Source organism: Simochromis diagramma, unplaced genomic scaffold (genome assembly GCF_900408965.1).
Source record: "Simochromis diagramma unplaced genomic scaffold, fSimDia1.1 OVJJ01000603.1, whole genome shotgun sequence".
Classification (NCBI taxonomy): Eukaryota; Metazoa; Chordata; class Actinopteri; order Cichliformes; family Cichlidae; genus Simochromis; species Simochromis diagramma.
In genome coordinates this window covers 6,937,834-6,965,641 of record NW_024387414.1, presented here as the reverse complement: position 1 = coordinate 6,965,641, position 27,808 = coordinate 6,937,834, and the positions used below count along the sequence as shown (strand labels likewise).

The 27,808-nt window shown below is 41.5% G+C and overlaps 2 protein-coding genes across 4 annotated transcripts in view; both read right to left on the bottom strand.

Annotated features, from left to right (window-relative positions):
* Positions 1-294: 294 nt before the first annotated feature.
* Positions 295-8,434, bottom strand: lrrc28 (leucine rich repeat containing 28). Of its 3 annotated transcripts, none has more exons than XM_040011815.1 (10): positions 8,371-8,434; positions 7,685-7,925; positions 7,548-7,588; positions 7,283-7,320; positions 7,063-7,200; positions 5,273-5,479; positions 5,078-5,180; positions 1,953-2,137; positions 1,690-1,849; positions 295-1,604 (listed from the first exon to the last, which is right to left on the bottom strand). In XM_040011815.1, the coding sequence occupies exons 2-10, from the start codon at positions 7,850-7,852 to the stop codon at positions 1,535-1,537; spliced, it is 1,110 nt and encodes a 369-aa protein (XP_039867749.1). In that variant the 5' UTR covers positions 7,853-7,925; positions 8,371-8,434; the 3' UTR covers positions 295-1,534. The 3 variants fall into 3 exon arrangements, with proteins under 3 accessions (XP_039867749.1, XP_039867748.1, XP_039867747.1); XM_040011814.1 differs by having other exon boundaries at positions 8,349-8,392; XM_040011813.1 differs by lacking the exon at positions 8,371-8,434 and adding an exon at positions 8,216-8,364.
* A 6,002-nt stretch (positions 8,435-14,436) lies between these two features.
* LOC120721548 (insulin-like growth factor 1 receptor) overlaps positions 14,437-27,808 on the bottom strand; it is a 62,502-nt gene continuing 49,130 nt past the window's right edge. Inside the window, exons 9-21 of the mRNA XM_040011945.1 lie at positions 27,616-27,783; positions 27,319-27,523; positions 25,743-26,047; positions 25,504-25,637; positions 24,479-24,638; positions 24,237-24,336; positions 23,288-23,358; positions 22,559-22,788; positions 22,313-22,420; positions 21,942-22,104; positions 20,910-21,039; positions 20,642-20,776; positions 14,437-19,561 (exon numbers count right to left, since the gene is read on the bottom strand). Of these exons, the coding sequence (XP_039867879.1) occupies positions 19,036-19,561; positions 20,642-20,776; positions 20,910-21,039; positions 21,942-22,104; positions 22,313-22,420; positions 22,559-22,788; positions 23,288-23,358; positions 24,237-24,336; positions 24,479-24,638; positions 25,504-25,637; positions 25,743-26,047; positions 27,319-27,523; positions 27,616-27,783 (2,435 nt within the window). The 3' untranslated portion in view covers positions 14,437-19,035. The remainder of the gene's footprint in view (positions 19,562-20,641; positions 20,777-20,909; positions 21,040-21,941; positions 22,105-22,312; positions 22,421-22,558; positions 22,789-23,287; positions 23,359-24,236; positions 24,337-24,478; positions 24,639-25,503; positions 25,638-25,742; positions 26,048-27,318; positions 27,524-27,615; positions 27,784-27,808) is intronic.

Below are 27,808 nucleotides of genomic sequence, written 5' to 3'. Positions count from 1 at the left end.
AGACCTTTGAGTTATTGTTGTAAAGGAGAACGGCATGGTGGTGCAGAAGTTGGTGCTTACATGGGTGCAGTCAAAAGGCGACTACGGCACGTTTTCTGTTGTGGCTTTAACAACATATTGTAAGACTGACATGATTCTCACAAGCTTCAGACCTGAGTCACATTAAAAGCTGTGTTTTCTCAGACATTTCAGAACTTTATGTAATGGATCTGATAATAGATGCTTCTGTCCTTTCTGCAGTTTTCTTTGTGGACGACTGTTATGATGAACTCTCTTTTGTAAGAAAAACACAAATTCAAAGTCAAACATCAGTCAATATTTACTGCCAAACAAAACAAATGATAAATTAGAACTGTACAATATGGTAATAAACATTACACACACACACACACATATCAGTTCAACAAGAGAAACACACAGCGCTGCTTGTGTTTAAATCTCTCTTTTTCTTCAGGCAGACAGTCTGTGTCCTTTAAACCCTAAAAAGTGTGAAAATCTGACTTTTTGGTTTGTGTATTTTTTTATTTTATTTTTTTTAAACACAGAGTGTGTTATTATAATTCTTGTTATGACAAAAAGACATTGCTGTTAACATATAAAACGGTCAAATCTTAAAAGCTGATATAGAATATAACAAACTTTCTCATAACCTGTCAAATAAATGCGAGTTAGAGGTGTCACGATTACATGTATTGAAAATCCTGATATTTAAAAATGAAATGTAAATATTGTGTCAATGCACAATATGAAAAAACTTTGTTTTGTATGCTTTTGTAGGGTTAAGCATCACAGCATCTCTCGCCATGTCTACGAATTTTGAGTTTAATTAATTGGCCAATAAACAAAGTTAATGAATCTGACTGAAAGCATAAGTACAGAAGTTTCTTTTTCAACCACTCATATTACAATATTATAATGATGAAGTTTAAGTCTGATATCGTGACAGCCCTAACATGAATCCTTGGCTCATTGTCTTTAGTAGGTCTTAAGAGTTCACAAAAACTGTGACTAAGAACATGACTTCATGCAGTATGTTGTCTCAAATGTAGATTTTCTATTTTAGACATTCACTTTAATTTCTGCTGAAATTAACACACATCAAACTGATAAACATTCTTTGAACTTACAAACCTTCAAATATTCTTCGGTTATCATAAAAACAAAAGCATGCTACAAATGTTAACACCTCAAAGATCACTCTGCAATCAATGAGTCTGCTGCAAAAAGCTTCAGTGGAAAAAAACATCTTATTCCACAAAGATTAAAGTGTTTGTTCTTAAAAGTGCCCAGTTATGAGTGGGTAGTTACCATTTAATGAGCACTACTGTGCACTGCTGCTGACCTCCCCCACACAAACAGGAATGCAAAGCTCTGAAATGTTGAGCTTTGTGTCCATTATCTGACCTACCAAACATCTGCATACGCTGCTTCTGCCAGGTTCTTTATCAAGTAGCGAGCCACAGACATTCAAGATCCACAGCTGATGTTATATGTCAGTGTGTGAGTGGGGGAGGGGAGAGAGAAGGAAATGAGATCACCCCTGGAGGTCAAAGGTTCGGAGGCAGTGACTGGAGCAGCAGTAGGCTACAAAACTCACAGTGGTCCTGAACAGGAAAGGAGAAGGACGTAAGTATGCATGTTAAATCCTTCTTCAGGGGGAAACTAAAAAAGACTGTGTGTTTGCCTGACCTGCGGTGCACTCCTGCCAGGGCGGTGTCACGGAGGGGGAAGAGTTTGGGGTATATGATCGTGAACATGGCTTGGCTGCATCGGTGACAGTGACCGAGGGGGAACTGCAACAGATCCCGCAGGCTCTTTGGGAGGGTGATGGGAGGCAGCAAGCTGAGCTCTAAAAACAGCAGTAAACAAAAAAGGTGCCGTTAAAGTTTGAAGTTTTTTGATTAATAACCAGCAGGTGTTTTCTAACGTAAGAGTGAACACTGTCTCCTCACCTGTTGGGCGGCGGTGGTAGATGCGGTGTAGCGTCCTCATAGCCAGCTCCTCCAGGGGAACAACATGTTCTGTCTCTGAGCCCACCACCTTCACTTCAGCTGGCAGGCCAACCAAGGCTTCACTCAGTTCCTCACCCAGCATTTCACCAAGTCCACCCTCCAGCGCTTGAGCAGATAAGCCACATCTGCAGGACAACAACAAACACAAGTATGCAGCCCATTAAGTCTGCAGTTGTATTTAGTAAAGATGCTACAAACCACCTTTATTTTATACAAGACGTATATCAGTATCCTCCCCTCACATGTGCAGATCTTAAGATCAGGGCTCTCAAAATTTCAAAATCCCTGGTAGCCCTTCGGGCAGGGACTCTTCAGTTTTTGGTAGCCCAAAATAAATGTAAGTAGCCCGAATAAAAAGGAGAGCAATTTTTTGATTGATGTTTTGTTTCCTTTACAATATTATACATTAAAGTATAATATTGTAAAGGAAACGAAACATTAATCAAAAACTTGTTGAAAAACAAATTACAACATTGTATAAAAATTACAATCATCAACTCAAATACTTGGTTCTAATTGAACAGAAATTTCTATGAACTTGTAAGAACTGTGTAGGACATGAATCAGTCTGTGTCAGATCCTGAATTTGAAATTTCCACTGAAGTCACGGGTAAGAGGCAAGTGGAACCAAGATCGAGGCCATTTGCTTTTTGAAGTTTGCAAAGACTGCTAAATTTTGCCAGTGGTAGTTCACTCTTTGCAACATAGTACGCTGTTCTAAACAGATTTTTCAGGTTTATTTTTAGTATGTTATTTGCAATTGGTGTTTGTTCTGGGAAAGATATTGCAGACTGAGCAATAATGCATTTCTTGCATTTCTCATGGGTTCTAATGGGGGCCTTTCTTAAAATGACTGGTCCCAGTGACAAAGGCGCTTGTCGACTCAGAAATCGAGAGAAAACCAACAACACACCCGGCAGAACATTATGTTATTTACACGGGTGCACATAAGTGGTCCGCATGTGCGCATTCGCTGTCAAAATAAAAGACGCGCACCAGATAAGAAGTTGCAACGCGCGTTTGCGTCCATATAAAAAGCACTGTTTTTGTCCGCTAGAGTGGGATTTTCACGCTAGCGGCAGTGTTCTTCTGCAGATGTCAATAAAAGGCTGTGCTCCCTGGCTAGCTCACGGGAAACAAGACCAAATGACACCTCCGTCTCCTCCTTGTCTGAGCTCGCCACATTGGTGTCAGAAGTGGGATGACGGTGGCACCCCATGTTCTGGCCCGAGTGACTTTTTCCCCCGCCGGTCGTGACCGGCCGGTGCGCCAAAAGAAGGCACCTAGATATTTGCAGGACTTTGTGTGGGGCAATGGGGTCGTCGGGGACGACTGACCCCTTAGGTGGGGGGCTATGTAGCGGGTCAGGGCTGTTCGGGGTTCTGTTTGTACAGTTATGTTTTGTTTATGTTGCCATAGTGACGGGTGACGCCCTCTCGCTGCGACGGTGTGTCCTTCCGGGGTCAGAGGGCGCCCTGTGTGTTGTTGTTTTTGTTGCTGTGCGGTTGCCGCACTGAGCAGTTAGCTAGCGGCAGTGTTCTTCTGCAGATGTCAATAAACGGCTGTGCTCCCTGGCTAGCTCACGGGAAGCAAGACCAAACGACACCTCCGTCTCCTCGTTGTCTGAGCTCACCACATTGGTGTCAGAAGTGGGATGATGGTGGCACCCCATGTTCTGACCCGAGTGACTTTTCCCCCGCCGGTCGTGACTGGCCGGTGCGCCAAAAGAAGGCACCTGGATATTTGCAAAGTGAAAGCAAAAAACAAGCGCAAATTCAAACGCGATTTCAATATGTCACATATTGACAGTGGCTCACCGATGCCAATGACATAATTACCCAGCTACATTTCCGAAAGAATGCAAAAGCATTGACATATATTTTTCCTTCCTTCCTACAATAGCCCGACGGGCAGGGCAGAGATAGATTTTGGTAGCCCGACTGGAAAAACCGCTAGCCTCGGGACGTCGGGCTAGCGATTTTGCAAGCCCTGTGTTACAGGCATGGCCCTTTAAGGATGAAGCCTGATGGGAAATGTATTCGGGATGTGTGTAGCGGGACTACCTGGTGTGTGTGAAGAGAGAGAGCGGAGAAGGGGAAAAAGTAACGGTTAGCTACAGAAGAGACGAAAAGAAAATAAATAAAAGGAATATAATAACTCCCTCGACAGCCAGAGTTGTGTCGGCGATGCTCGCTGTGAGTAAACTGTTTCAGCCCACTGTACGCGGTGTTCGTGCCTTAGAGAAGAAATAAAGTTCGGTGAAGCAGTTTCCTACGCCTCCTTCGATCTTTTTGCTAGCGGAGTTGACCTGTATAGTAAGCTGTTGCCGGCTACGAGTCAGTTACGGAACCTTCAAGTAACTGCCAGAGGTTTCCTTACTACTGTTCAGGCCGCGGATCTGGCGCGGTAACACCTGTATCTGATTGAGGAATCACTCATCTTTGGAAAAGAGAGTTTATTACAGAGAAATGGCTCTTTCCAAAATAAAAGCTATACTATACGCTTCTTCTGGGCTATATTCTCAGCAGCATATTGTAGCGGGTCAGGGCTGTTCGGGGTTCTGTTTGTACAGTTATGTTTTGTTTATGTTGCCATAGTGACGGGTGACGCCCTCTCGCTGCGACGGTGTGTCCTTCCGGGGTCAGAGGGCGCCCTGTGTGTTGTTGTTTTTGTTGCTGTGCGGTTGCCGCGCTGAGCAGTTAGCTAGCGGCAGTGTTCTTCTGTAGATGTCAATAAACGGCTGTGCTCCCTGGCTAGCTCACGGGAAGCAAGACCAAACGATACCTCCGTCTCCTCCTTTTCTGAGCTCGCCACAATATATTAAAATCCTCTTTTCTGCCGCCACAATATATTTACCACCTCGCTCTTGTCCCAACCAGCCACATTCTCTATACATTTAGTATTTACACTTTTCCAACAGTCTGTGGGCTAAATACCAGTTAATTTTCTGGCTAACTTATATCCAACATCATGGAATTGCATTTCTTTTACACTCTGCTAATCAGCAATGACCTTTATCAGTTGTCTTAAACAGTATCTGTTGAGCTGTTGGGATGGTGTATTACCCGCTGCAGCCGATAACTTTGTTGTACAAGTAGGACGGGAGTCCTTTCAGGTCCACATTGTTGTCAACAAACACAAACTGCATCTCCCGTGATCTGCCCAGATCTGAAACACACAAAGATTTCAACACCACCTCGCTCATTTTATTGTCACCACTAGAGCAAATAACGGAGGGACAGAGAAGAGGATTCACCGACCCAGTGGTAGGAAAGTCAGCCGGTTAGCTGCCATAGAGAGCTGGTTAAGGCGGTGGAGCCAGCAGAGCTGCCGGGGAACGTGGCTCAGCAGGTTGTGGTCCGCTGTCAGATTCTGTAGTGAGAGACAGCGATGCAGTCGGTCCGGCAGAGACATCAGCTGATTCATCGACACGTCAAGCGTCTCCAAGTCCTGCAGATCACCAATCTCTGCAGGTGTCACAAATATGTGAGAGACATAAATCTCAGATAAAGCTGCAAAACTTTATTATTTGAAAGAAAGAAAAAAGAAAATCCCAGTTTTGTCAAACTTTTATCAGAAATTTGATTTGTATTTGTTGTTCCTCGCTGGATGCCTTAAAACCAAAGGGTTTCCAAACATCTCAACTAGACATAAGATCTTAGTTGACAGGTCTTTTTTTCATCATCTTGGCTAAAGCTGATGTAAGCCCATTATACCCTCCTCTTAGAAAGAGGCAGGAGCCTGTGGGATTTCTAAAACAAAACGAGAGCATCGCTGCAAGAAGAACAGCAGCACAGTCAAATGATTATATTATTTTCGAACCACAGCTGTAACTGAATATACTCTCTGGTTTTGGTTAAGTATATTTTGATATAGGGCTGGAAGCACTGTTCCTCATCACTACTATTTTTATTTTGCACACACTGTCTCACAGTTTGCACAGAAATTCAGTCAACAGAAATTGTGAGACTCGAAAAAGAAATTGTTGGTGTTGTCACTAAGTTCAGGAAACATTCCTGGTACATCAAGAACCATGGCAAAAAGAAAACAGGCAAACAAATACGTTACTGAGAATTTGACTATGGGCAAAACAAATGGTTGTTGGTTTCAAGTTATTGACAAAATCCACGGAGGGTAACTATTTTTATTTATTTTAAAGTATATGAAATTGCACAACCTCCCTTCAGCTTCAGCTACACTACTTACATGCGCCTCAATAATCTGTGTTTAAAAAAAAAATTAAAACAACTTTTCTCTCAGGTAGAGCTCTGCTGCTCTCTGCTGGCAATTAAAATATTTACAAGTCGGGAAAACCAAACACGCTGGGAATAAAAAGCAACAGTTCAAAGTGATTTTATGCCAAACATGAAATATAAGTCTTACTCTTACAGAGAAATTGCTGAAGCAGGTAAAAGCATTACCAATACACGTATGTTGTACATGTTTTGCTCTGTTTTTGTAATATTTCAGAGTAAACGATTTTATTCCACTAGTGTTTTGTTTTGAAGCTTTTATGTAAGACAAGTGACAATCAATAGTTCAAACATGAATACATTAGCCAATCGTGTTGTTGCACTGACACGAGTACAGAGTAGAATTTTATGACAGTTTCCAGCGGACATCCTCCTTCTCTGTGCTCATAAAGACACAGGTAAGCACAGTTTTTTTTTTAAGCTTTTCTTGGTTTTCTATAATGTGAATAAGCACATTTTGTTCAATGATCTCATTTAATTAGGTCCTAATGATATAAAAATGTTGCCAATGCATAGTGTAAGTATAACGTTTGTTGTGGGGGAGGGGCAGGGGTTAAATTCTGGTTTGTATCAGATTTTGCAAACATTAAGCATTCAGTTTGTGCTGCTGCAGTGTATGGTTGGCACAAAATCAGAAGGAACATCTGGACTTGCTCCAAGACAAACCACTGGTCTAGGTAGCTGTACTTAAACCGATGCCCCTGAATAAAGGACTCAGGCTAATATAAGATAATGTAAAATAATTTAAGCCTCTAAAAGGAAATCTAAAAACAAGACAGACAACTGTTGTGTCTTACCTGGAGGAAGGCATTTGAGCTGGTTATTGGACAGTCTCAGGTGCCGCAAAGACCTCAATCTGCCGATCTCTGGACAGAGAACCTGCAGGGCATTATTGCTCAGGTCTAACGACTGCAGTCTGGCCAAGTTTCCGATAGCTGGGAATGAAACCAATCTTAATATTCAAACAAGTGAATTAAACACTGTTATTAATATTATTGTACTGGACAATGTGCTTACCCTCGGGAATAATGACCAAGTTGTTTGAGTGCAAATACCTGAAATGTACAAGCAGACAGTAAGACAATTACAGCTCTGGTGTTTGCTGCTGAAAACACCTAAATGTGAGAGACAGTTAATCAAATTTAGTGATGCAACATCTGGTGGTTAACTTCACTAGAAACCTCTTGATAAACACAAAACACACCATCAATCTCCGACAGCATGTGTCAACTCTCTGTTGTCATCATTTATAAAACAAAACTTAGTTTAGCAAAATACTTACAGTTCAATGAGATTTGGGAGCTTTTGAGCAAGATTGTCAGGCTGATAAAGACAGAGCAAAAGCAGAAGTAGTTAGAAATTTTCTTTGGGTTTCATAAGTGTCTCATATGGTAAAATGAAAATGCACTGTGTGGATACCAGTGTAGTGAGTGAGTTTCTCTTCATGTAAAGTCTCTCCAGAAACTGCAGGCCTTCATCTTTCAGCAGCTCCACGGGGAAAATGTTCAGGTTTTTGTAGTTAAGAAACAGGTTTTTGTGGCGCTCCTGCTTGGCCATGAATATGGTCTCATGAAGTTCGGTTGCCATTGCTAAGGAGACCTCTCGTCCTCCGGTGGAGGAGCCCTGGCAGTGCCTCCTACCTCTATGGCATCACTGGATCCTGACAGACAAACACATGAGCAGACGTCCTGACAGATATTCCAAGCTGCAATGGCGACATGAGGTGGACCCAGACCACATTAACAGGGGGTTTTCGTGTGATGTGCAACTACAGTTAATGGCTCCCGGTTGCATAAAGTAGGAACCTGTTAGTTCATTTAATATTAGACAAAATTAGACGCCAAATGACACACAAGAAAACATAATAAGCAGAAATATCTATTGTTTTAAACTATTAGCATAAAAGCTAACAGGCTGCTACTGTCCAATAACATGAAAACTGTAGTTTACCTCAGCTTTGCAGGGCCATTTTAATCCCCTTTAAACCTCACATATACTCGTAACCAGCTTAATGCGCCATATACGATGTCAAAGGTAAACTATCCGTGAACTAGCAAATGGTTGCTAAACAACAACAACCAACCACGGCCAGGCGTCACGGCTACCTTCTTCTTCGTCGTCTTCTTCCTGTGGGGAAGTTTTCGGCGGACTAGACGCAGCAAAGGGGCGTTACTGCCCTCTTCAGGTCATTCGTGTATTTCTATTTCCGCTTTCTCGCGAGATGACGCAAAAAGAATGGGCTCTATGGAACTGTAGTCCAAACATGTAAATCTTTCAGGATAAACATTTTTGTTCTCAAGTTATTAGTACATTGAAGATATAATAGATATAATATATATGAATTGTAGCTTATACCGACTTGTATATGAGGCTGAACACTAAGGAAGGAGAAAAAGACTTTTGAGACTGTTGGTGGAAAAGTATAGAGAAGGTTGCACTGCGTCTTTGTGGATCGAGAGAAAGCATATGATAGGGTGCTAAGACAGAAACAGTGGTACTACACAAGGTTATCAGGAGTGGCAGAGAAGTATGTGAGAGGGTTGCAGTACATAAATGAGGACAGGAAGACAGCTATGAGATATACAGTAGAAAGCAAGCAAGAAAGAATAGAGGTGTGAATGAGAGGGACACAGCCGTAATGGTGAAACTGCAAAGAGCAGAGAAAGTGAAAGCTGATGACTTTAAATACTTGGGGTAAACCGTCCAAAGCAATGGTCTGTGCACAAGAAAGGTAAAGGAGAGTGCAGGTAGGGCGGAGTGGATGGAGAGGAATATCAGGGGTGATTTGTTATCAGGGCTGGACTGGGACAAAAAATCGGCAGAGGCATTTTGACTAGAGACCGCCCCACGAGGTATTATAGGAAAAGCCATAAAGCCTTTGAATGAAAAGAAACGCTGTTGTGACAGTAATGTACACTGTCTTGTTGGTATGTATGTATGAGTTCTATACATTTTACACCAGATAAAAACTTTGGTTGTAAGATTCAGATAATTATTTATCAAAAGCTAGACATTTTAAATGAGAATAAGAAAGAAAAGTATTTCTTTGTGCCCCCCTTTCCTTGTCCCCTACCGGCTACCCTGGCAAAACCTTGCTAGACCCGCCCCTGCACAGTTACCAGCTGTCAGCTACATAGAAAATGATTTATTTTGTTATTTGTCTCTCAGAAACAGTTCATAACTTTCCTTCAACTCCTTCATGTCACCTAAAAGGTAAACCTGTTTCTCCATCACCTGTTCAGCTCTGATGATTCACTAAGGACATCTCCTGGTTTCATCTTCATGTTTCCCTCTCACCACATATCCAAACAGATATCATGACCAGCAGCTTTTACAGCTGTGGCTCCAGCAAACATCCGCTGAAACTAGAAAGTAATATTAAATAAATTCTAACATCAGCTGATCAAGCTTAAACGTGCTGCTGTTGTTTAGCGCCACATCTTACCAATTGGCCAATCCCCCACCTTTCATTGTTTATACCGTTACAAAAACAAACAAACAAAAAAAAATTGGCCCATAAAAACAAAAATCATCCATCCAGTCCAGCTGTTCCTCAGAGGGACATATCTGAATTAATACTGATAAATGGGACTGATAAATTCTTACCCTTCACACAACTAAAAGAAAGCAATAATAAGTAAAACAGTGCTTTGTAAATGTGGGTGTTAACAGAATTTAAAGTGCAAGTAGTTGCAACACTGTCACAGTGATAATATATACAGAGTATGCAATATTAAGGTGTATATGCAGAGATTTGTACAAAAATTGCAAATTTACAGGTTAGGGCTAATTACAGTTCTATTATGTAGTGTATACCTGTGCAGGGACACAGTCATAGGTGAAGAAGGTGTACAGGAGTGGACTGAGCACACAGCCTTGGGGAGTCCCTGTGCTCACTATCTTTGTACCTGTTGTCCTGATACCAACTCTGACTGACTGGGGTGTCAGTTCAAGAGTGGAGAGCTTTTCCACCAGTCTGCTTGGGATGACGGTGTTGAATGCTGAGCTGTAGTCTATAAACAGCATTTGAACATAGGTGTCCTTATTTTTGAGGTGTGAAAGGGGCTGTGTGGATGGCTGCATTAACTGCGTCCTCAGTAGTACGATTGCGCTGATATGCAAATTGCAGAGGGTCTAATGTATCCGGGATGTCTGCTTTGATATGGGACATGACTATCTTCTCAAAACAGTTCATTACAATTGAAGTGAGTGCGATGGGGCGATAGTCATTCAATCAGGTTATGTTGTTTTTCTTGGGGAGGGACACTATGGTGGTAGACATGAAGCATGTGGGCACAGCTGATTGGGTGAGGGACAAGTTGAAAATGTCTGTAAACACCTCAGCCAGCTCTGAAGAGCACACCCTCAAAGTCAATCACTGTCGCGGGTTAATCCTCCTCAGAACCTTGCATACCTCAGTCGAAGTCACAGTGAGTGAAGAGCTCTGTGCTGCCCCTGCTGGTAGAATCCCTCTGTATCGGTTGGTGTTGAGAGTGTCGAAGCGAGCGTAGAACTCAGCTCATCTGGTAGCGTGTTGCAGCTGGAAACCACTAATGTGTTGCAGGCCCTGCCACATGCGTCAGGAGTCTGAATTGTTGTAGTGTCCTTCCAGCTTCAGTCTGTTCTGCCACTTGGCTTCCCTGATGGATCTGCGCAGGTCATATCTGGCCTTTTTGTAGCCCTCTGCGGCACCAGAGGCAAATGCAGTGGAGCGTGCATGCAGCATGGAACGTACCTCAGAGTTCAACCGTGTTTTCTGATTTTGGATATGTTTTGTATCGCTTGGTGGGGACAATATTGTCAATGCATGTGCTGATGCAGCTGGTGACCACTGATGCATATTCCTCTAAATTCACAGAACCGTCCTCTCTTATGGCAGCAGTCTTAAACACACCCCAGTTTGTAGCACCAACGCAGTTCTGAAGCACCGAATCAGTCTCTTCGCTCCAAACTTGGGGCTCGTTTGAGGAGCTGCCCGTATGCCGGACAGAGAAACAGAAATGTTGTCGGACTGTCCAAAATGCGGGCGAGGCACTGCCTTGTATGCGCCCCTTACATAGCTGTTGTTGTTGCAGTGATTAAAATCCCTGGCAACAACAAACACAGCATCTGGGTGAGCGGTCTCGTGCTTGCTGATGACGTCATGCAGCAGTCCTAGCGCTGTGGTCCAATCAGAACGCGGCGGGATGTAAACAGCCAGCAGAAACACAGCACTCGGTAAATAAAAGGGTCTGCACTTCACTATCAGCACTTTGATGTCCGCACACTAGTGACTCATATAACATTTATAGATCAGTTCGCCCGCTTATTTTAAATATTATCCTTCCTACTTTACACGTAAGTAGCACAGATAGACGCAAAAATCTCAGAGTTCCCACCTCGTACACCTGCATGATGCGTTCATATTGACCCACAGCTGTGTGACGGTGTTTAATAAGGGTCTGTACAGCTTTGGATTCTCTTAGTGTCTGATTGAACAGACCTGAACCTCCTCTCTCTGGACAGAAGGTCAAAAAGTTGATAAAGTCCTGCGTGCATCAGTCTTGCAGAAGGTCTGTGTAGCAAATAGTCACAAGAAGATGTTATAGAGCAGAGGTTCCCAAAGTGTGGGACCCGCCCCGGGGGGGCCGCAGAGCCATTGCAGGGGGGGGGGGGTGGGGGGCACGGTATGAAAAGAAAAAAAAATGCTTGGACTAGCGTAACAGACAGGTTTTTGACGGGGCTCCCACACAAACAAAAAACAACTACAAGTAAAAATAATTACACCATGATGCCTCTGCCTTTCTAAATGGAGGGACAGTAACTTCGTGTGTATATGTAAGCGTGTAAAACCTGAAGATATTAAGATTAACAGTAACAGTATTTTGTCTCCATCTGCTATTCTGCAATTCATCTCATGTAAACAAAAACATGGCGCACAGTGTGACGTGAAAAAAGGCACATACCTTTGTCGTTGCGTGACGAACTCTGTATTCCTCATCTACACGTAAACGCAAAAACAGAGTCTCAGTCTTCGGTGATTCAAAACGCTGTTTACGTTAGGAAAGCTTTCCTAAACACTCTGTCTGAAAATCAACTTTTAAAAGAGGATGTGATGAATTAGTGTCACGCAAAGTGGAAATGAGCAGTGCCATCAAAGAAAAGGGGGATCAGACTGGTTCAGATCAGGAAAAGGCCAGAAACGTTGACTTTGAGATGAACTGTCTGAAAGAGCAGCTTCAGCAGAGAGACGGTGAAATCCTGATCCTAAAACAGGAGAAGGACAGTCTGTCTTTCCCATAATGGATCTATTCCCAAATTACCTGAAAAATCTAGACAAGGCCATTCTCAAGGATCTTTGCAAAACACATAACTGCAGGGAAAAACGTTTGATTTTTAATCTGAGGGAACAGCTTGATAACATTACTGTCCCAACCTTCACCAAACACCTGTTGGCTTTACCAAAAAGACTACTCAGTGTCTCTGAAAACAGGGAAGAGTACAAGGAAGTTGTGAAAAATTTCACTAAAGATCTGGTAATGCACGCTATGGCTGAAGGAAATGAGACGGCGACATGGCATCCAGATACATCTGAGTTTATTATGCAGAGAGTTTCCCATAAGATCTGGAACAAAATTTTGTCCAAAAACTACAAAATGTCCTCAGAGAACATTTAACAACGCAGCCTGACAGTATACAATGAACTCCATGAAAGGTTGCCTTCTCCAGTACTCTTAATGAGGTCAAGGAACTCAGTGATTGACGAAGTAATCGTCAAAACCTTCCAAAAACATGCCAAGTTGAAGAGCCAAAATGTCATCATTAGGGCTTTCTCATGCCAGCGCTAAAATGTAACTGAAACGCGCATGCGATTATGTGACAAAACTCTTAAATTGGCGTAAAATATTTATTTAAATTGGGCATCTAAATTTAATTTCTAAATTTAATTTTAAAACCGCCCTCCTTCCCTCATCGCCAGCTGGCCGTGGCAGATGGCCACCCCATTCCAGAGCCTGCTTCTGCCGGAGGTTTCTCTCTTTTAAAAGAGAGTTTTTCCTTCCCACTGTCGCCAAAGTGCTTGCTCATAGGGGGTCGGAGTTTTTGTGTATTAATGTAGGGTTTTGACCTTACAATATAAAGCACCATGAGGGAAGTGTTGTTGTGGTTTGGGAAAACACTGGAGTAGAGCCTCTGCATACAGAGAGCTGTGTGCCTGAGATGGCCATGTTAAACTCACTGACATCACACAGAACCAAGACTAGAAAAAACTGATAAAGCATTTAGATCCTCCTGAATTGACCTTTTGGCTCACAGGGAATACTTGGATAAAAAGTGAATACTGTAATTAACACGGACAGCACATGTGGTTTTGGCAGCTGCATCCAACATCCAGTTTATAGTCACAGGTTACTGTTACCAAATCCTGTTTTTGAAAAATAAGCAACATGCTTCAGCCGTTTATGTTAAGCCTGTTATATAAATTCAGCCATATTCGTTCACTGTGCTCATGTTATTGAACTATAAATTAAATACACTGAGATGTTCTACTTATATTTCCTTAAACCTTGACTAGAAATATACAAAATTCATCCCAAATAACATCAGTTCCAACAAAACACGCAGCAAAACAGTTTGCATACATTTTTATTCATCTTAAATCTCCTGTAGAAAAAAAAAAGAATCAGAGAAACAGACATTCTCTTTTCCTTCAGCCAATAATTTTTCCCAGAACTCAGAATATATCGATAACAGGAAAAATTCTTACAACAGCATGTACAAAAGAGAAACCAAAATGAAACCTCAGTCTAACAGATCATTTCAATAAAAACGCAAAAAGTTGGAAGGCTATGAATAATTTACACAAATCAAAAGTACAGGTAACAAAATGACCATCAATGTAACAAAAAAGGAGAGAAAAAAAATATCGAAATTTGATTTTATGTCGGCTCTGTGAGGTGTTCCAGTGGTAAAAGTGAGGCAAAATTCAGACCACAAACTCCAAAATACCCATCCTGACCACCCAACATGGATTCGTTTCCTGCAGCTGGGCTTACCGAGACCTCCAGTTTGAAGTTATGACCCTGACAGGAGAGGAAGAAGGGTTTAAAAAAAGAAAAGAAAAACGAGGGAGAGCATTTGACTGATGTGGAAACAGGTCTAGAGGCAAAAGCAACAGCTCTAAAGTCCTGTTATGGCAGTAAAAAAGTTGAAAAAAAAAATCCTCAAATGAAGCAAGTATTAGTTATAGTGAAATCCAGAAATCACACAACCCTCACTTATCAACATTTCTACGTACCAAATATCTGCTGCAAGTATTGACAGAAAAAAAAAAGGTCATAAAATGTGTGCCTGCTGAAACCGGTCTATACTGTCCACAGCTAGAAGAAGAAATCACCAGAGAAAGCTCGTTTTAGACTCGGCGGTGCTTCAAAGTGTAATAAAAGGCAGTGAGGGCTTTCACGGATTTAAACTGTCACACTGAAAATGGTGAAACTGGTGGTTGTCAGCCTGCAGTCCTGCATATATGTATCCTTATGTGTTTAAACAAGTTTTAAAACAGCATATAGTAGCAGCATTGTCTTTATAAACCAGAAAAATAAAGTGAATGATTGTCTAACATCTTCAGTGGGCTTTCTAGGTCGGAACCATCATGGCACAGGTCATGTGTGGGATTTAAAAGGTGCGAATTTGGCCTTCAGGTAGACCCAGTTTCATGCACTACTACTAAATTACAGCTATATTTACTACTTCTCTCTTTGAAAACCCCACTCGACAGTGTTTTTCCAAGCAACAATGGCATCCAGAACTGTACAAATATTAGGGCAACATAATGAAAAAATATATAGTAATTTCTCAATGTGGCCCTAATACACCCATAAAACATTTTTAAGTTGTACTCTTCATTATATTTTTTCACATTAAACGTTAGTAATTTAAAGTACCATAAAGAAAGTTTGCATTGTGTGTGTTTTACCAAGAGAATACGTGGGTTTGCCATATAGTGGCTACCTTAGGTCACAACTTCATCCACCTGATTATAGGATAACCTGAAAAATACGAAAGATAAAAAGGGGGGATTCTACATGCTACTTCGTAACCCTACAATGTGGTGGTGGATTATGTGCAGAGTAGGTGCAAAGGACAGAACTGCCCTTCCTCCATTCTTGTATGCTTGTAGCAGCTCCTCCAGACTTTAGAAAGCCCAAATAAAAGCCATCGTGGGCCAAACTTCAATAGCAAGATGTTTGATGGTCATCTTTTTCCCCTTGGAACTTTTACCATGTTTCCAGGATGGTTTGGTTTGTGGTTTGGATTTGACCATGTTTATTGACAGCATGCAGTGAGATCGTCATTACAGCCAGTCAACTGTAGGTGAGATGTTTTGTTGTTCTGTACATGTAGATAGATTGGAAAAAAAAGAAAAAAAGTGAGGTAGATGGATGGTTGAAGGATTAATAACAAGACCTTCCCCCACAATAGAGAAAAAAACAAAACAAAATGACAACATATCAGAAGGAAAACAAAAATATCTAATGGGGGATTTTTTTTTTTTTTACAGTGATTTACACTTCACACAAAAAGGACATAAATAACCAAGAAACATTTGGGCAAGGGATACACAAATGCTGCTTTCAGAGGCAAATAAACCTTTAAAAATCTTTCTATGTGGTCCACTCATATATTATGGTTTTCCTTCAGTAAATCTTCATAAAGAATACCATTAAGATTTATTCTCAAAGAGAAGGGCCTCAATACTTGTTCCTTTTATAAATCCTTTTAGTGTCACCTGTGACATCTTAATGTTCCCAAAGGAAAAAAAAAAAAACCTCTCAATGCTATAAGATTAATTTTCACCCATGTCTCAGCCCAATCTTCTACAAACACACGTTTATATGTTGAAAAAAGATAAATAATATGGGTTACTCTAGCAGCCTAAAGAAAACCACCCCTGATGAAGAGACAGAAGTTGATTAGAAGAAGGTGAAAGTATCCCACAGACAGGTTTCTGTACTCGCCTGAAATACATAAATTATGTTTTGCATTGTACTCTTAAGGTTTTCACACGGCACTAACACAGAGCCCTGAAACTGACAAAATGCAGTATCAGAAAAAAAGAAATGTGAGTTCACATAATACTGTTAGCTAAATGATTACAATGCGGACTAAAAAGAACACTTTATACATCCTTTTATCTTTTATTGCCCGAGATTTTGGGAGGGTTTTGGCACACATTTAATGATTAATCTGGTAATTAATTACTTTTTCAGGACTTTTATGCATGTGTGGGGATCATCTGACAAAGCTGCTAGCCACTTAGCTACAGCTAACCTTTTCCCCCCCCAACTAAACTAGCATGAGGACCATTTCTGGTACAAATATCACATTTTTAACACAATTGTCTTCATATTCGGCTCTTGTTTTTACCATGAATTAGGGCATATTATGGCAGCATATGATTTAATGAACACTTTTCTTTCATAATAAACCAGAAAAAAAAGGTATAACTAGCATGAGCCAGCAAGAAAATGTGTTAATATTTTCTTGCTGGGTAAAATGCTTCAGGTAAAAATGTAAACTGTACTTATCACCTGTATAGTTGGTAACAAATAAAGGAGTAATTAAAGTAAGTAACTTAATTTTTACTCTGGAGTTTGTTTTATAATAAGTTAGCTTGGGTGAACCAGGTGGCTCAGGTAGATAACTAGGATTAGCTCACCCCGACGCCACTGCGTGCCCCCTTTTAGTGTATTCTTGCTGCTAGGTGGCTAAAAGGCACTAAACAAACAGCAAGTGTGCACAAACCCTCCAAAAAAAGGGGGAAACTAAGGTGGTGAGCTGGTATAATAGAAGATTATCATAAATTACATATTTCTTTATTTAATATGCCTTCTGAATTATTTAACTAACAGTATTGTTTATCAGTGTTTAATGCTACATTTTGAAATGTCTCACTTCTACATTTTGTCAGTATTAGGTTTCTATACATAAGTGTAAAGGTCAAATCAAACGCAGCCTGACAACCATTCGGTTGTAAAAACACTGCTTTTGAGTATTGTTAAAAAAAGAAAAGCAGTCAGAGAGAATAAGAATGAGACCGAGGTTTAACACACACCAGGCTGGATGTCTCTGGGTTTGACAGAACAAGGAAAAAAAAAGAAGAAGAAGAAAACAAACGGGAAAGTAGAACAGGATTAAACTTTCCTCTTTGACCTGAGATTTAGTTGGGACACCTGGCCTCTTAGAGTGATAATGATGGGTAGAAGCGGTTTAGTCCAAACCATAGAGGACTGATGCAAAAGGGTCCCGAGAGAGCACAAGAACACCGATGGTCGTCGCACCCCATCGCTGTCCCCTAATTAGATGGGAGGGGAAGTGTTTCAAAACACAAGGCAAATAGTCGTACCTTATACGCAAACACAGAAACGAAACCAGCTCAGATACACTTTACACAGTTACAAGCATTAAAAAAAATGGACTGTAGTTGAAACGTTCGTAGATCCAACCTGAAGGAGTTTTTTTTTTTCTCTTTTTAATATATAGATATTGACTATATTACAACCACAAAGAGAAATAAGGAATAGCAGCTTCTTTCTGTACACGATGAATGTCTCCAACTGTAGAAAAGTTAGAAAAGTGACACAAACAACTGGTGTGTACATAAATGCTCTGCCCACAGAGAGATGTTGTAAATGTTGGAGACCGATGACTAGCCTAAAAAAATACCTGTTCGAATACAACAACAAAGACGCCTCTGAACTCTGAGAACCCCGACTGAGAGACGTTGTACAACTCGTGTTTATGTTTGTTTTTCCCATTTACACTTTTTCCATCCGCAGTCCTCGCTTTGAGTTTGTTTGTTTTTTTAATTTTTAATTTTTTTTTTGCTTCTTTATGGACTGTATTTGGCGGTTTAACCGTAATGGTACAGCACTTTGTGAAAAGATGTGGCTCAATTTCAGATAATTTCAAAGTCTATAATGTCAGATTTACTGTAGTGTAGCACTGTAGAGGGAAGGTAATATCCCTTTTATTTCAAAATAGTGCAGTAGCAGATTTGTTTTGCTTTAATTTTCAATGGAGTGTGTTGGAGAATTACAGGGCAAAACTGCAGAAGAGAGAATCTGACAAACAGTATAAATTTGGCAATAAATTTGGCAGAGTTGACCTTTCCCCCTCTGGTTGTTTGTTTCAACGAGTTGGCTGTTGATCCGGCATTACGCTGACACTCAGCCTGCAGAGCAACCACACTACTGAACGACCGACGAGACATGCCAGTCACTCTTAAGAGTTTCTTCTTCATTAGATATGCTTAACGTTTTCACCATAATGCCCGTTCAAAAGCAAACAAAACGCCGCTCGTTTTATATAAAGGCCTATAGATTTTTCTTCTCCCATTTGTAAATACATATAAAAAAGTAACAAATGATGGATTATAAAATAAGTTCAGCCATAAAGAGAGAGAAAGAGATCTCACAAATTATTGATATTTTTCTTATTTGTAGTGTTTTTGATCTTCCCACTCGAGGGCAGTGTCACGTTGGACAGCCAGCTGGTAGAAACCAAAACTTTATGAAAAGGAAAAACAGAAAAAGAAGAACATGTTTGCTCCGTCTTCCTGTGAGTCTCACTGAATGGTCACATCCAGCTAGTGGACCACGCGGTTTGCTGTATTTGATTTAAAAAACAAACAAAAAAAAATTCCCCAAAACAACAACAACAAAAATTTTTTTTATTCCATCCACTGAGATGTCCAGCAGATGGGAAGGTTTGCAGTCTGGTGGGTTGTCCAATCAGCAGGCAGAGGACTGCGGGAGAGGCATGGCACGCTCATTTTTGCGTCCTCCATTCATGTGCGCGTATGGTGGCAGATCGTCCAGAGACGGCCGCATTGTGACGCTCGAGCCCGTCCCGAGCCCCGCCCCCGCTGCGTGCCCCGCCCCCGACAGCCCATTAGCTGCTTGCTGGCCGGAGGGGTGCTTGTCCATGGCAGCTCTCGACGTGCAGGGAGAGGAAGGTGAGCTGGGAGCTAGCGATGGGCCAGGTGGTGCTTCTGAGCTTGGGGAAGGGGGCGTCTGTTGGGGAGCTGGAGTCTGCTGCAGTTGTGTCGATGACGGAACGTCCAGAGGAACATCTTCCATGTTGTCTAGCTTTTCCAGGTGGAGCTGCGGCGCATCGGGGGGCTTGTTATCGGCGCTGTAGAAGAAACTGACATCCCTGAAACACGGGTCCAGCTCATCCTTTATGCTGCTGATGATCTCAACAAAGGATGGACGCATCTTAGGATTGTACTGCCAACACATTCGCATCAGCTCAAACCTGCAAACACACACACACACACACACACACACAAATAGGTCAGGTCAGTATTCAGCAACAACATGTCCTCCTGCAGTAATGACCCTATCCAGAGGAACTGTACTTTCCTACCAACAAACCAATATTTACTTTTGCCAAATGTTTGCTTTCTGTTGCTAAAATGGCTGTATGACCCTCGTGCACTCACTTCTTGTTTATGAAGTGCTGAGCTGATGCTGCCTTCACATGCATCCAGCACAGAGAGCTCTGCAGCCAACCTGATTCTGACAAACAATTTATGACTCAAGCAGTCATAACTTCTCAAACTTACACTGCAGTTTGAGTGGATTAAAGAAGCATCTTAACTTGTTTTAGAGTTGCTGTAAGGTGGATTCCGCTATTTCTAAAATGGTCACTTAAAAAAATTATAATAATAATTTACACCAATATTTATCTTCTTAGAATCAACGTTTTCTCTTGTGTTTACTGGTACCTGGTAGTATCAAACATGCTACTACAACCAGAAGGGGGCAGTAATGCACCTAAAAGTGTTTTTTTCAGAAGTGGCAGCTCCAGGATGTCAAACTGGGGCTGATTTTTATTTTGTAAAGCAAGAGATGAGGTCCGCTGCAGGACACAACACATCATTATTAACCAAGGAAGTGCACTAGTAAGACCGTATTTTCTAGATATGCTAATGAATAATATTATTTATAAAATTGTTGCTGTTAGGGAAGAGAGCAAACCCTGGGACTTCACATTTGTTCTCCGCATGACTTCACCATCTGATGCATCCTTCAGTGTTTTCTTGTTGGTTGCCAAATTTGTCTGTGACACTCATGACTCTTTTGATGTGGATTTATACTGCGGCTGTTTCACATTAAGAAGAAACACATCTTAAAGAATACAAGTTCACACACTGAAATATAGATGGGCTGTGAAGGCAATCAGTACTGCAGTTCAGCAAATCCAGAGACCACAGGCTGAAGGGCAGCAGTGCCGCTTCACTGAGCGGATAATTAAAATTAACCAGCAGAGAAGAGGAAAACAGACATGAGAGCATTTTATGTGAATGTGCAGTGTGGAGTTTGTGTGTCTTACAGCATATCGGGACAGTTCTGAGGTTTCTCCAGAAGCCCCCCCTCCATGACAAAACGGAGAACTTGTTCATTAGAGAGACCTTGGTAGGGCTGTTCTGCCAGAGTGGCAATCTCCCACAGCACAACCCCAAATGACCTGTATAGAGGGAAATGGGGAGGGGGGCAAAAAAGTGTGCTTTCCATTATCTTTATGACAATGATGACATATTTTTGGAAGCAGTATACACACAGAATGAAGTCACCATGTGTGTTTTCATGCGTCTGCTTACCAGACATCCGAGTTGGTGGTAAAGACTCCGTCTTTCAGGGACTCGGGTGACATCCAACGTACGGGGAGCAAACCTTTACCACCTTTGCGGTAGTAATCTGTCTCATAGATGTCTCTGGTCATGCCAAAATCTACTCACACACACACAAACACAAGCGCACACAGACCAAAAGTAAGAAAGTGAAGCAAAAAACAGTCACTTCATTCGATAGAAATGCTTTCAAATTTTTTCTGACTTCTTGGTGTAATTTGAGTGGGTTTGTATTTCATACGGTGGTGCTTTTTACTGGTATTATAACTCTTAAAACAGCATTACATTCACTGCCATCACTTAGGGTGTTTTCACACCTATGGTTTGTTTACTCTGGTCCGAATCAGTTAATCAGTTTGTAAACTTGTAGCTTTTCCCTGCAGTTTGGTTTGTTTTCACACAGAGAAAAATCCAAGTAAACTCTAAGCAAAGCAAAATGCATGACTACAATCCAGTCCCCTCATTGGCCAGAAGTTTCTGTGGATGGAAGCAACAAAAGCAAATACAGGAAGAAAGTGCTGTGTTCTGGACTATCAGAGAAGAAGGAGAATTTAAGCTCATGTCATGGCTAGCTGCTAGCCCGTACAGGCATTAACAGTGCCTTGCCCCATTCAGAATCCAAAGCATTTGTAGTTGGTTCGGATGGGGGTCGGATCACGTTCCCACTATAAACGAACCGCTCTGGAGTTCATTTGGAACTGCACTGAGACCACCTCCTCTAAAGGGTTTCAGCGCAGTTGTTTTGGTTCGCTGCCAAGTGCTATTACTGTGCTAGCATCTGCACAAACGAACAGTTCAATTTAAACTGACTAAACACAGAAGATGTGACAACACACTTAGACAGCACATCGCATGAGCCTTAGACATTTTAACAAGGCACATCATTGTAGCTATAACTGTCTAGAAAATAGCTAATGATGCTAGTGGTGTGTTTTCTACTTTACTCTGTAATTGAGTTTACACTTAGTGAGCATACTCCCAGTGACAAGACTCATCCTTTACCTCCGATCTTAACAGTAAAGTCCTCCGCCACCATGCAGTTCCTGGCTGCGAGGTCTCTGTGGACAAACTTGTTGGCGTTGAGGTAAGCCATGCCATCAGCAATCTGCCCTGCCATCTGAAGCATCTTCTTCAGAGGAGGGAGAGACAGGCTGGACCACTGTTGCTGGAGACATGAAGGAGAACAAGCGAACATGAATTATCTGACCCACAGGTGATACTCTCTCACTGCACTTAATTACAACATTGCATTACACTGGATAGAGATACAATTAAGTTACTATCATGCAAAAAAAACCCTACAGATTAAATATTTAGCTTTGTTTTTATTCAGTACTCATTTTCTGTGGATCACTATGACGACAATTTACTACCTCTTTAGGTCGCAAGGAGCGCAAGTAACTTTTTAGATCTCCTCGGGTCATCAGTTCCATGATAACCAGCGTGGGCTGGCCCTGAGAGACCACTCCCAGGAGACGAACCTGCAACAAACATAGGATGATTCAAACACAGGTAACAAAGGGAACTGATGTAACCATGTGGCCATTTCTTCTAAACTAGTCAGAAAATATGAACTACCCTGATTTCTCCGTAAGATCTGAATTTATGTGAGCACATACCACATGATGACAATTGAACTCCTTCATGACGGAGGCTTCGTTGAGGAACTCGATCCTCTCTCGCAGGCTGGCCGACTCATTAACAGTCTTAATGGCAACACGCGTCTCTGGTTCGTCTTTGACCACACCTTTGGCTATGCCTTCGTACACCATGCCGAATGACCCTTGGCCAAGCTCCCGGCTCAAGGTGATCTTCTCCCGTGCCACTTCCCACTCATCTGGTACATACACTGCACAGAAAAAGGCATTTCTATGTTAGCAAAAGAAGCGTGATTACTTTCTGATGTGTGCTGCCTATCCACATCCAGTGTTAGCTATTTAACAAAGCAGACAGAGAGATAGTGATGTAAAGATTCAATCTTTCAAAAACACATTAGCTAGCCTCGCTCTAGTGGAGAGAGTCCAGCTGACAAATTATTAGTTATTACTGCAGTTGTTTTCTGGTCGATTGTGATTGTTGTACAAGTGTAATATATTTTCATGGCTTTAAATTAGTGATAAATTTAGATAGAAACTGGCTGCAATGGCTTACTTTGCTCCCTGGCACATTAATGTGCATAGGTTATAAATGTGATTTAAATTCCTATAGGTGTGTGGTGGCTGAAGCTGAGGCAGTCTTATTAATAACCAAGATTTCCATCTCAGCAGTGCTGATCACAGGTACTTATCAAATGTTTTGTTTTTCAACTAAAGGCCACTGAATGGACGGGAATGCTTAACTTCACTCACTTTCTGCTGCGCTGAAGTACTCTGGGTTCACTGAAGCGTACAGAACTCCATTTCCGAGCCGATCACTGTTCCTGACAAAAAAAAAAGAAAAATGTTTACAGACACAGAACAGGGAGTGTGCATAAGGGTATAATCATGCACATCAAATTTTTTATTTTACAAAGAATACTAGTAAAATGCAACATTGACACAAGTGAACTTTTGCTTCAGATGCATTTACGCTCCCAGATATACTCGACATTTGTTAGGCATAACAGTGCCTGGATAGAGCAGGAGGCAGCAATGCACAGCTCTCTAGCACTTGATCTTCGTACTAAGGAATGGACAGGTTAAAGACTGACTGATTTACAAACTAGAGAAGTTGTTGCAGTGCACGTGTGAAAACAAGTATTGTAGTATTTCAATTAGGAAACCTACTGTGGCTGGCTCAGGAAAAAGAAAAAAAGATTAATAGGCCCTAAAGTAAAATCACAGTATGACAGGTGTTGCTAATTTCTTCTGGAGACTCATTACTTCATATTACTTCAGGTTGTTTTGAGTTCAAATCATGCAAATTTATGATCTTCAGTTCTCTTCAGGATAATTTTGGTATTTCAACATAAACACTAAATATTATAACCCCACATACAACAGGGTGCCAATCACGTAACAGATGGAATTCTAGCTTTATTTGCCACTTAGTTTTATGGACTACAATTGGCAAAAGCATTTTTGCTTTGGTTAGTGTGTTGGTTGAGTGACTGTGGATCACAGTGTGACCACACCACCCATTAGTACGTTGTTTAAGTGTTTATTTTGGGGAAGAAAAAGGAAGAAAAGTACATGCCCATATGCTTTTCATTTTGTTTTTTTTCCTAATACAGGGTCGCGTTTCTTTCGGGAAAAGTATGGCATTCTCTTTCTCAGGATAGATCTTTCGTAGGTGATGAAACACTTCTTGTGCACAAACCTTTTCCTGTTGAGAACAACCATCACTCCAATCAGAAGGCAGATGAAGATGATGATGGAGATGGGAACGAAGATCATGGCGTAGAAGATATTTTCATATCCTGCTGGGTCGAACAGTTTGATTAATATCATTGGTAGTTTTGACGTCATTCAGTTGTTAGAAAACAAAAAGGCACAACATTTTGTTTTAAAAAAATGCTGCAATCAACTCTAATGATGCATGATCGCATGCGTCTTACTTACGTTCAGCCACATAGAGATCCACAGTTTGTGTCCAGGAGCCATTGCCAGCCAGAGACGTGGCTCTCACTCTGACTGAGTAGTTTCCTGGACTGAGGTTGGACAGCCGAACGCCACGCTGGGCCCGATACATTTGACCAGATACACATTCATGCTTCTCAGTCTGACACACACACACACACACACACACACACACACACACACACACACACACACACACACACACACACACACACACAGAAAAGAGAGCTTATTATGGAGTAAGTTTTACTAAATCCAAATCAAACATCCAAGGGCCTGCTGTTTTTAATTTGTACTGTGCAATAAATAGTAAGGACAGGGTTTAGGGTGCCAGACCCATTCTGCCTCAAGATGAATAAATAATAAGTCTCATGTCTGGTCAGTGGCGTATTTGATTGGTTAGCATGTACTTCTGAGACCCAGCGTTGCCACTGTTTTTAATGGCGTTTCTAAAACTTAACTCCTGTTTGTTGGTTCAATCTGTTCTGCATTTAAAATGAGCACATTTTAACATGAGCACACTTCTGCATCACATTCTGTGTGTCAGAACTGACTTCCCAACATTTTCAGAGCATTAGGTTAAACTGAAATTCTGTGTTGTGCAGTGAAGACTAAAGGAATAGTGATCATTTGTTTTTCATTAAAGGGAAAATGAGAGATTATGGCGTTGACTTTGATACTTGCGAACGTGAAATGGCTCTAGCTAAATGACTGGCAGACAGTCAGACTGGGTAACATAAAAATCTCTTCTTTAAAGCTCATTTTTATAGACTTGCTTTGATGTCACATCCCTTTTTTGTTTTTCTTTTTTGTTTTTTGTTTGCTATTAGCATCTGTCCTTTTTGCTTCAATGTACTTTGTGAACTTCTTGCCAGTCTTAAAAGTTATCAGTATTATAAGTATTACTTCAGATTAATCACTTCATACAGAGGAGAAGATGATCTACGAGCAAAAAGAATTCTGAATAAACTACTGAATTTACTGGAAACAAAGGCAGTTTGTCCTACCTCAGCACCCAGTTTAAACTTGATCTCATACATGAGGATAAGTCCGTTGGGACGAGGCGGCGTGGGCCAACGCAGAAACACCCAGTCCTCGTGGCCTTCCCAGGTCACTGGACCCGGGATGTCATCGGCTTTTTCTGGAAAAATCACAGCCAGAGTTTAATTACAATGGGTATCAAAGAAATCACAGCTTGGTCATGTGTGTCCCAGTTGCCTGTAATGTTTCAAAACAAATTGCTGACCTGCAGGCTTGGTTCTGGAGAAGACAAACTCCGCTGCGCTGCAACGTACGACCTGTCGATTGCACGCATGAACATCGATGCGGTAAACCGTAAAAGGCTGCAAGCCAGAGATCTGCAGCTCACGTTCTGTCACTGATTGCTCAATGAATTCAAATTCTTGGTCTGCCGGATCCTGTTCGGGGGTGCTGCTGTTGCCAGCGGCTTGAAGAGGAGGGGCAGTGCTACTGTTGCCGTGCAGGTGGTTGCGGCGGGAGTGAGTAGAGTTGGCGATGCCAAACAGATCTCTGCGGCGACGATCTGCTGGCCTGAAAAGTAGAGTCAGAGGAGAAATTCTAAGTGTGAAACAGGTGGATTTTAAGTGACATTAAGCCCAACCTGAGTGCAACAAGCCAATTTTTCATACTTTGGAGCAAGATGTGAAACACTGCGGTAAACCACAAGACGCTGAAACCTGTCTGTCTCCTTTGTTGTTTACTTCTTAGCTCTTTAGGTTTGTGCCGATTCCAGAGTTACTGGAATACTTTGCTCAAACTTGACGTTTTAAGTGATCCGTTTTGTTTTTGTTGCCACTTGGCTTTTGGTTCAGCAGCTCGGATGAAGCATGGTAGGAACACTGTAAACAGAATTACTGAACAGCTCAGTTAATTTTCTAGTTACTAAACTCTTACAGGCAAAGCACACAGTACGTGCCAAAATGTGATATATCAGACCCACTAACACAGCTGAGCAACAAGAGATTACCAAGTAGTTTCCCGCATGTGCCTTTATTTCATAATATTTCATTGGATGGAATACCAGACAATGTTATTGCCAAGGTTTTGTCTCAACCAGAATGAAATGTGGACACCTTTTAAATGGCTTTTGAAAATGTATCCTCAATTATATTTCGTCTAACACCAAGAAAGAAATGTTTTCTTTGGCTAATTATAGTTAAACAGTTCCAGCCAATCCGTAAAAGACTCTGGTAGGCGTGTAATGATCACATCAGCAGAGTTTACAGATACTGTCCCATTCATGTTGGTTTGCACACATCTGTTAAAGGTAAGCTCAAAACTAAGTGCAGAATATATGATGACACTTGATGTTTATCTTTAGATGGAAGTACACAAATCCCTTTATTCTGGCCTGGCAAAACACACCAAGGACTAATTATTCCCAATGGACTTGCACATGTGTGTTGAGACATAAAGAAATAATGTGATGCAGATGTCCGAAGTGCAATGCAGCAGGGTGACTACCTATCACTATCCAAATCAAACAGAAGCTGAGCCACTATGCAGGGAAATGAAGAAAAAGTAAATACATTTGCAGGGAAATTTCAAGAAGGATAAAAAAAATATAAAGACTGAATTATCACTCCTCATTAGGCTTGTAACTGCTATGCATAATTATACTGTATAATGACTAAAGACCAAAGGAAGAAACTGATCTCTGTTTTGCTAACCTGAAAAATTACTCAAATTGTGCATGCATAGATATTTGGTTAGTTCACATAGGGGTAAAAATCAAGTTAAATGTTGCCGTAGCTACACAACGGCTGTGCCACATGGAGAAATAACGATCTTGGGTTAATCACCTTGGTGTGAAAATGGAGTTGTGCAGGAAGTTTTCAAAGACTTTTCGGTAAGAGGCGTCAGCAGCTTCAGCCTCCAGGTCTTCCACTGATTTGGGGCAGGGACAACAGCCTTTACCTGCCCCATCTGGATTTAGTTTAGTCGGCTTTGTCTCCTCTTCCTGGTCTCCCACCCCTATGGCAGCGATCCTAATGGGAATCTTCAACTCTGCAGGAGAAAGAGAAAGATTTGTAGTCCGTTTGTGACTTAATTATTAGCAGCAGTGGTGGCAAGGGAAGTTTATGCCTGTGTGTGTGTACCTTTGGAGCAATAATTGTGCTGATAGAGCTCTCGGTCTTCCGCTTGCTGCTGCCATCTTACCAAGTAGTACGTCTGGTTGCCATTCGCTGAGACAGGGGGCGACCAGCGTACCACCAGTTGAGTGGATGAGTTGGAGTACGCTCGCACATCCTGAGGCATGGAGGGTGCTGAGAAGCACAGAGGCATAAACTG

Excerpts from the sequence above, each read along its gene's own strand:
- lrrc28 (XM_040011815.1), bottom strand. The coding sequence starts at position 7,852 with ATGGCAACCGAACTTCATGAGACCATATTCATGGCCAAGCAGGAGCGC. Across the intron at positions 5,181-5,272 it reads GCTGACTTTCCTACCACTGG|ATCTGGGCAGATCACGGGAG; the intron begins GTCGGTGAATCC and ends TGTGTGTTTCAG. Across the intron at positions 2,138-5,077 it reads AAAGTTATCGGCTGCAGCGG|ATGTGGCTTATCTGCTCAAG; the intron begins GTAATACACCAT and ends GTTGTCCTGCAG.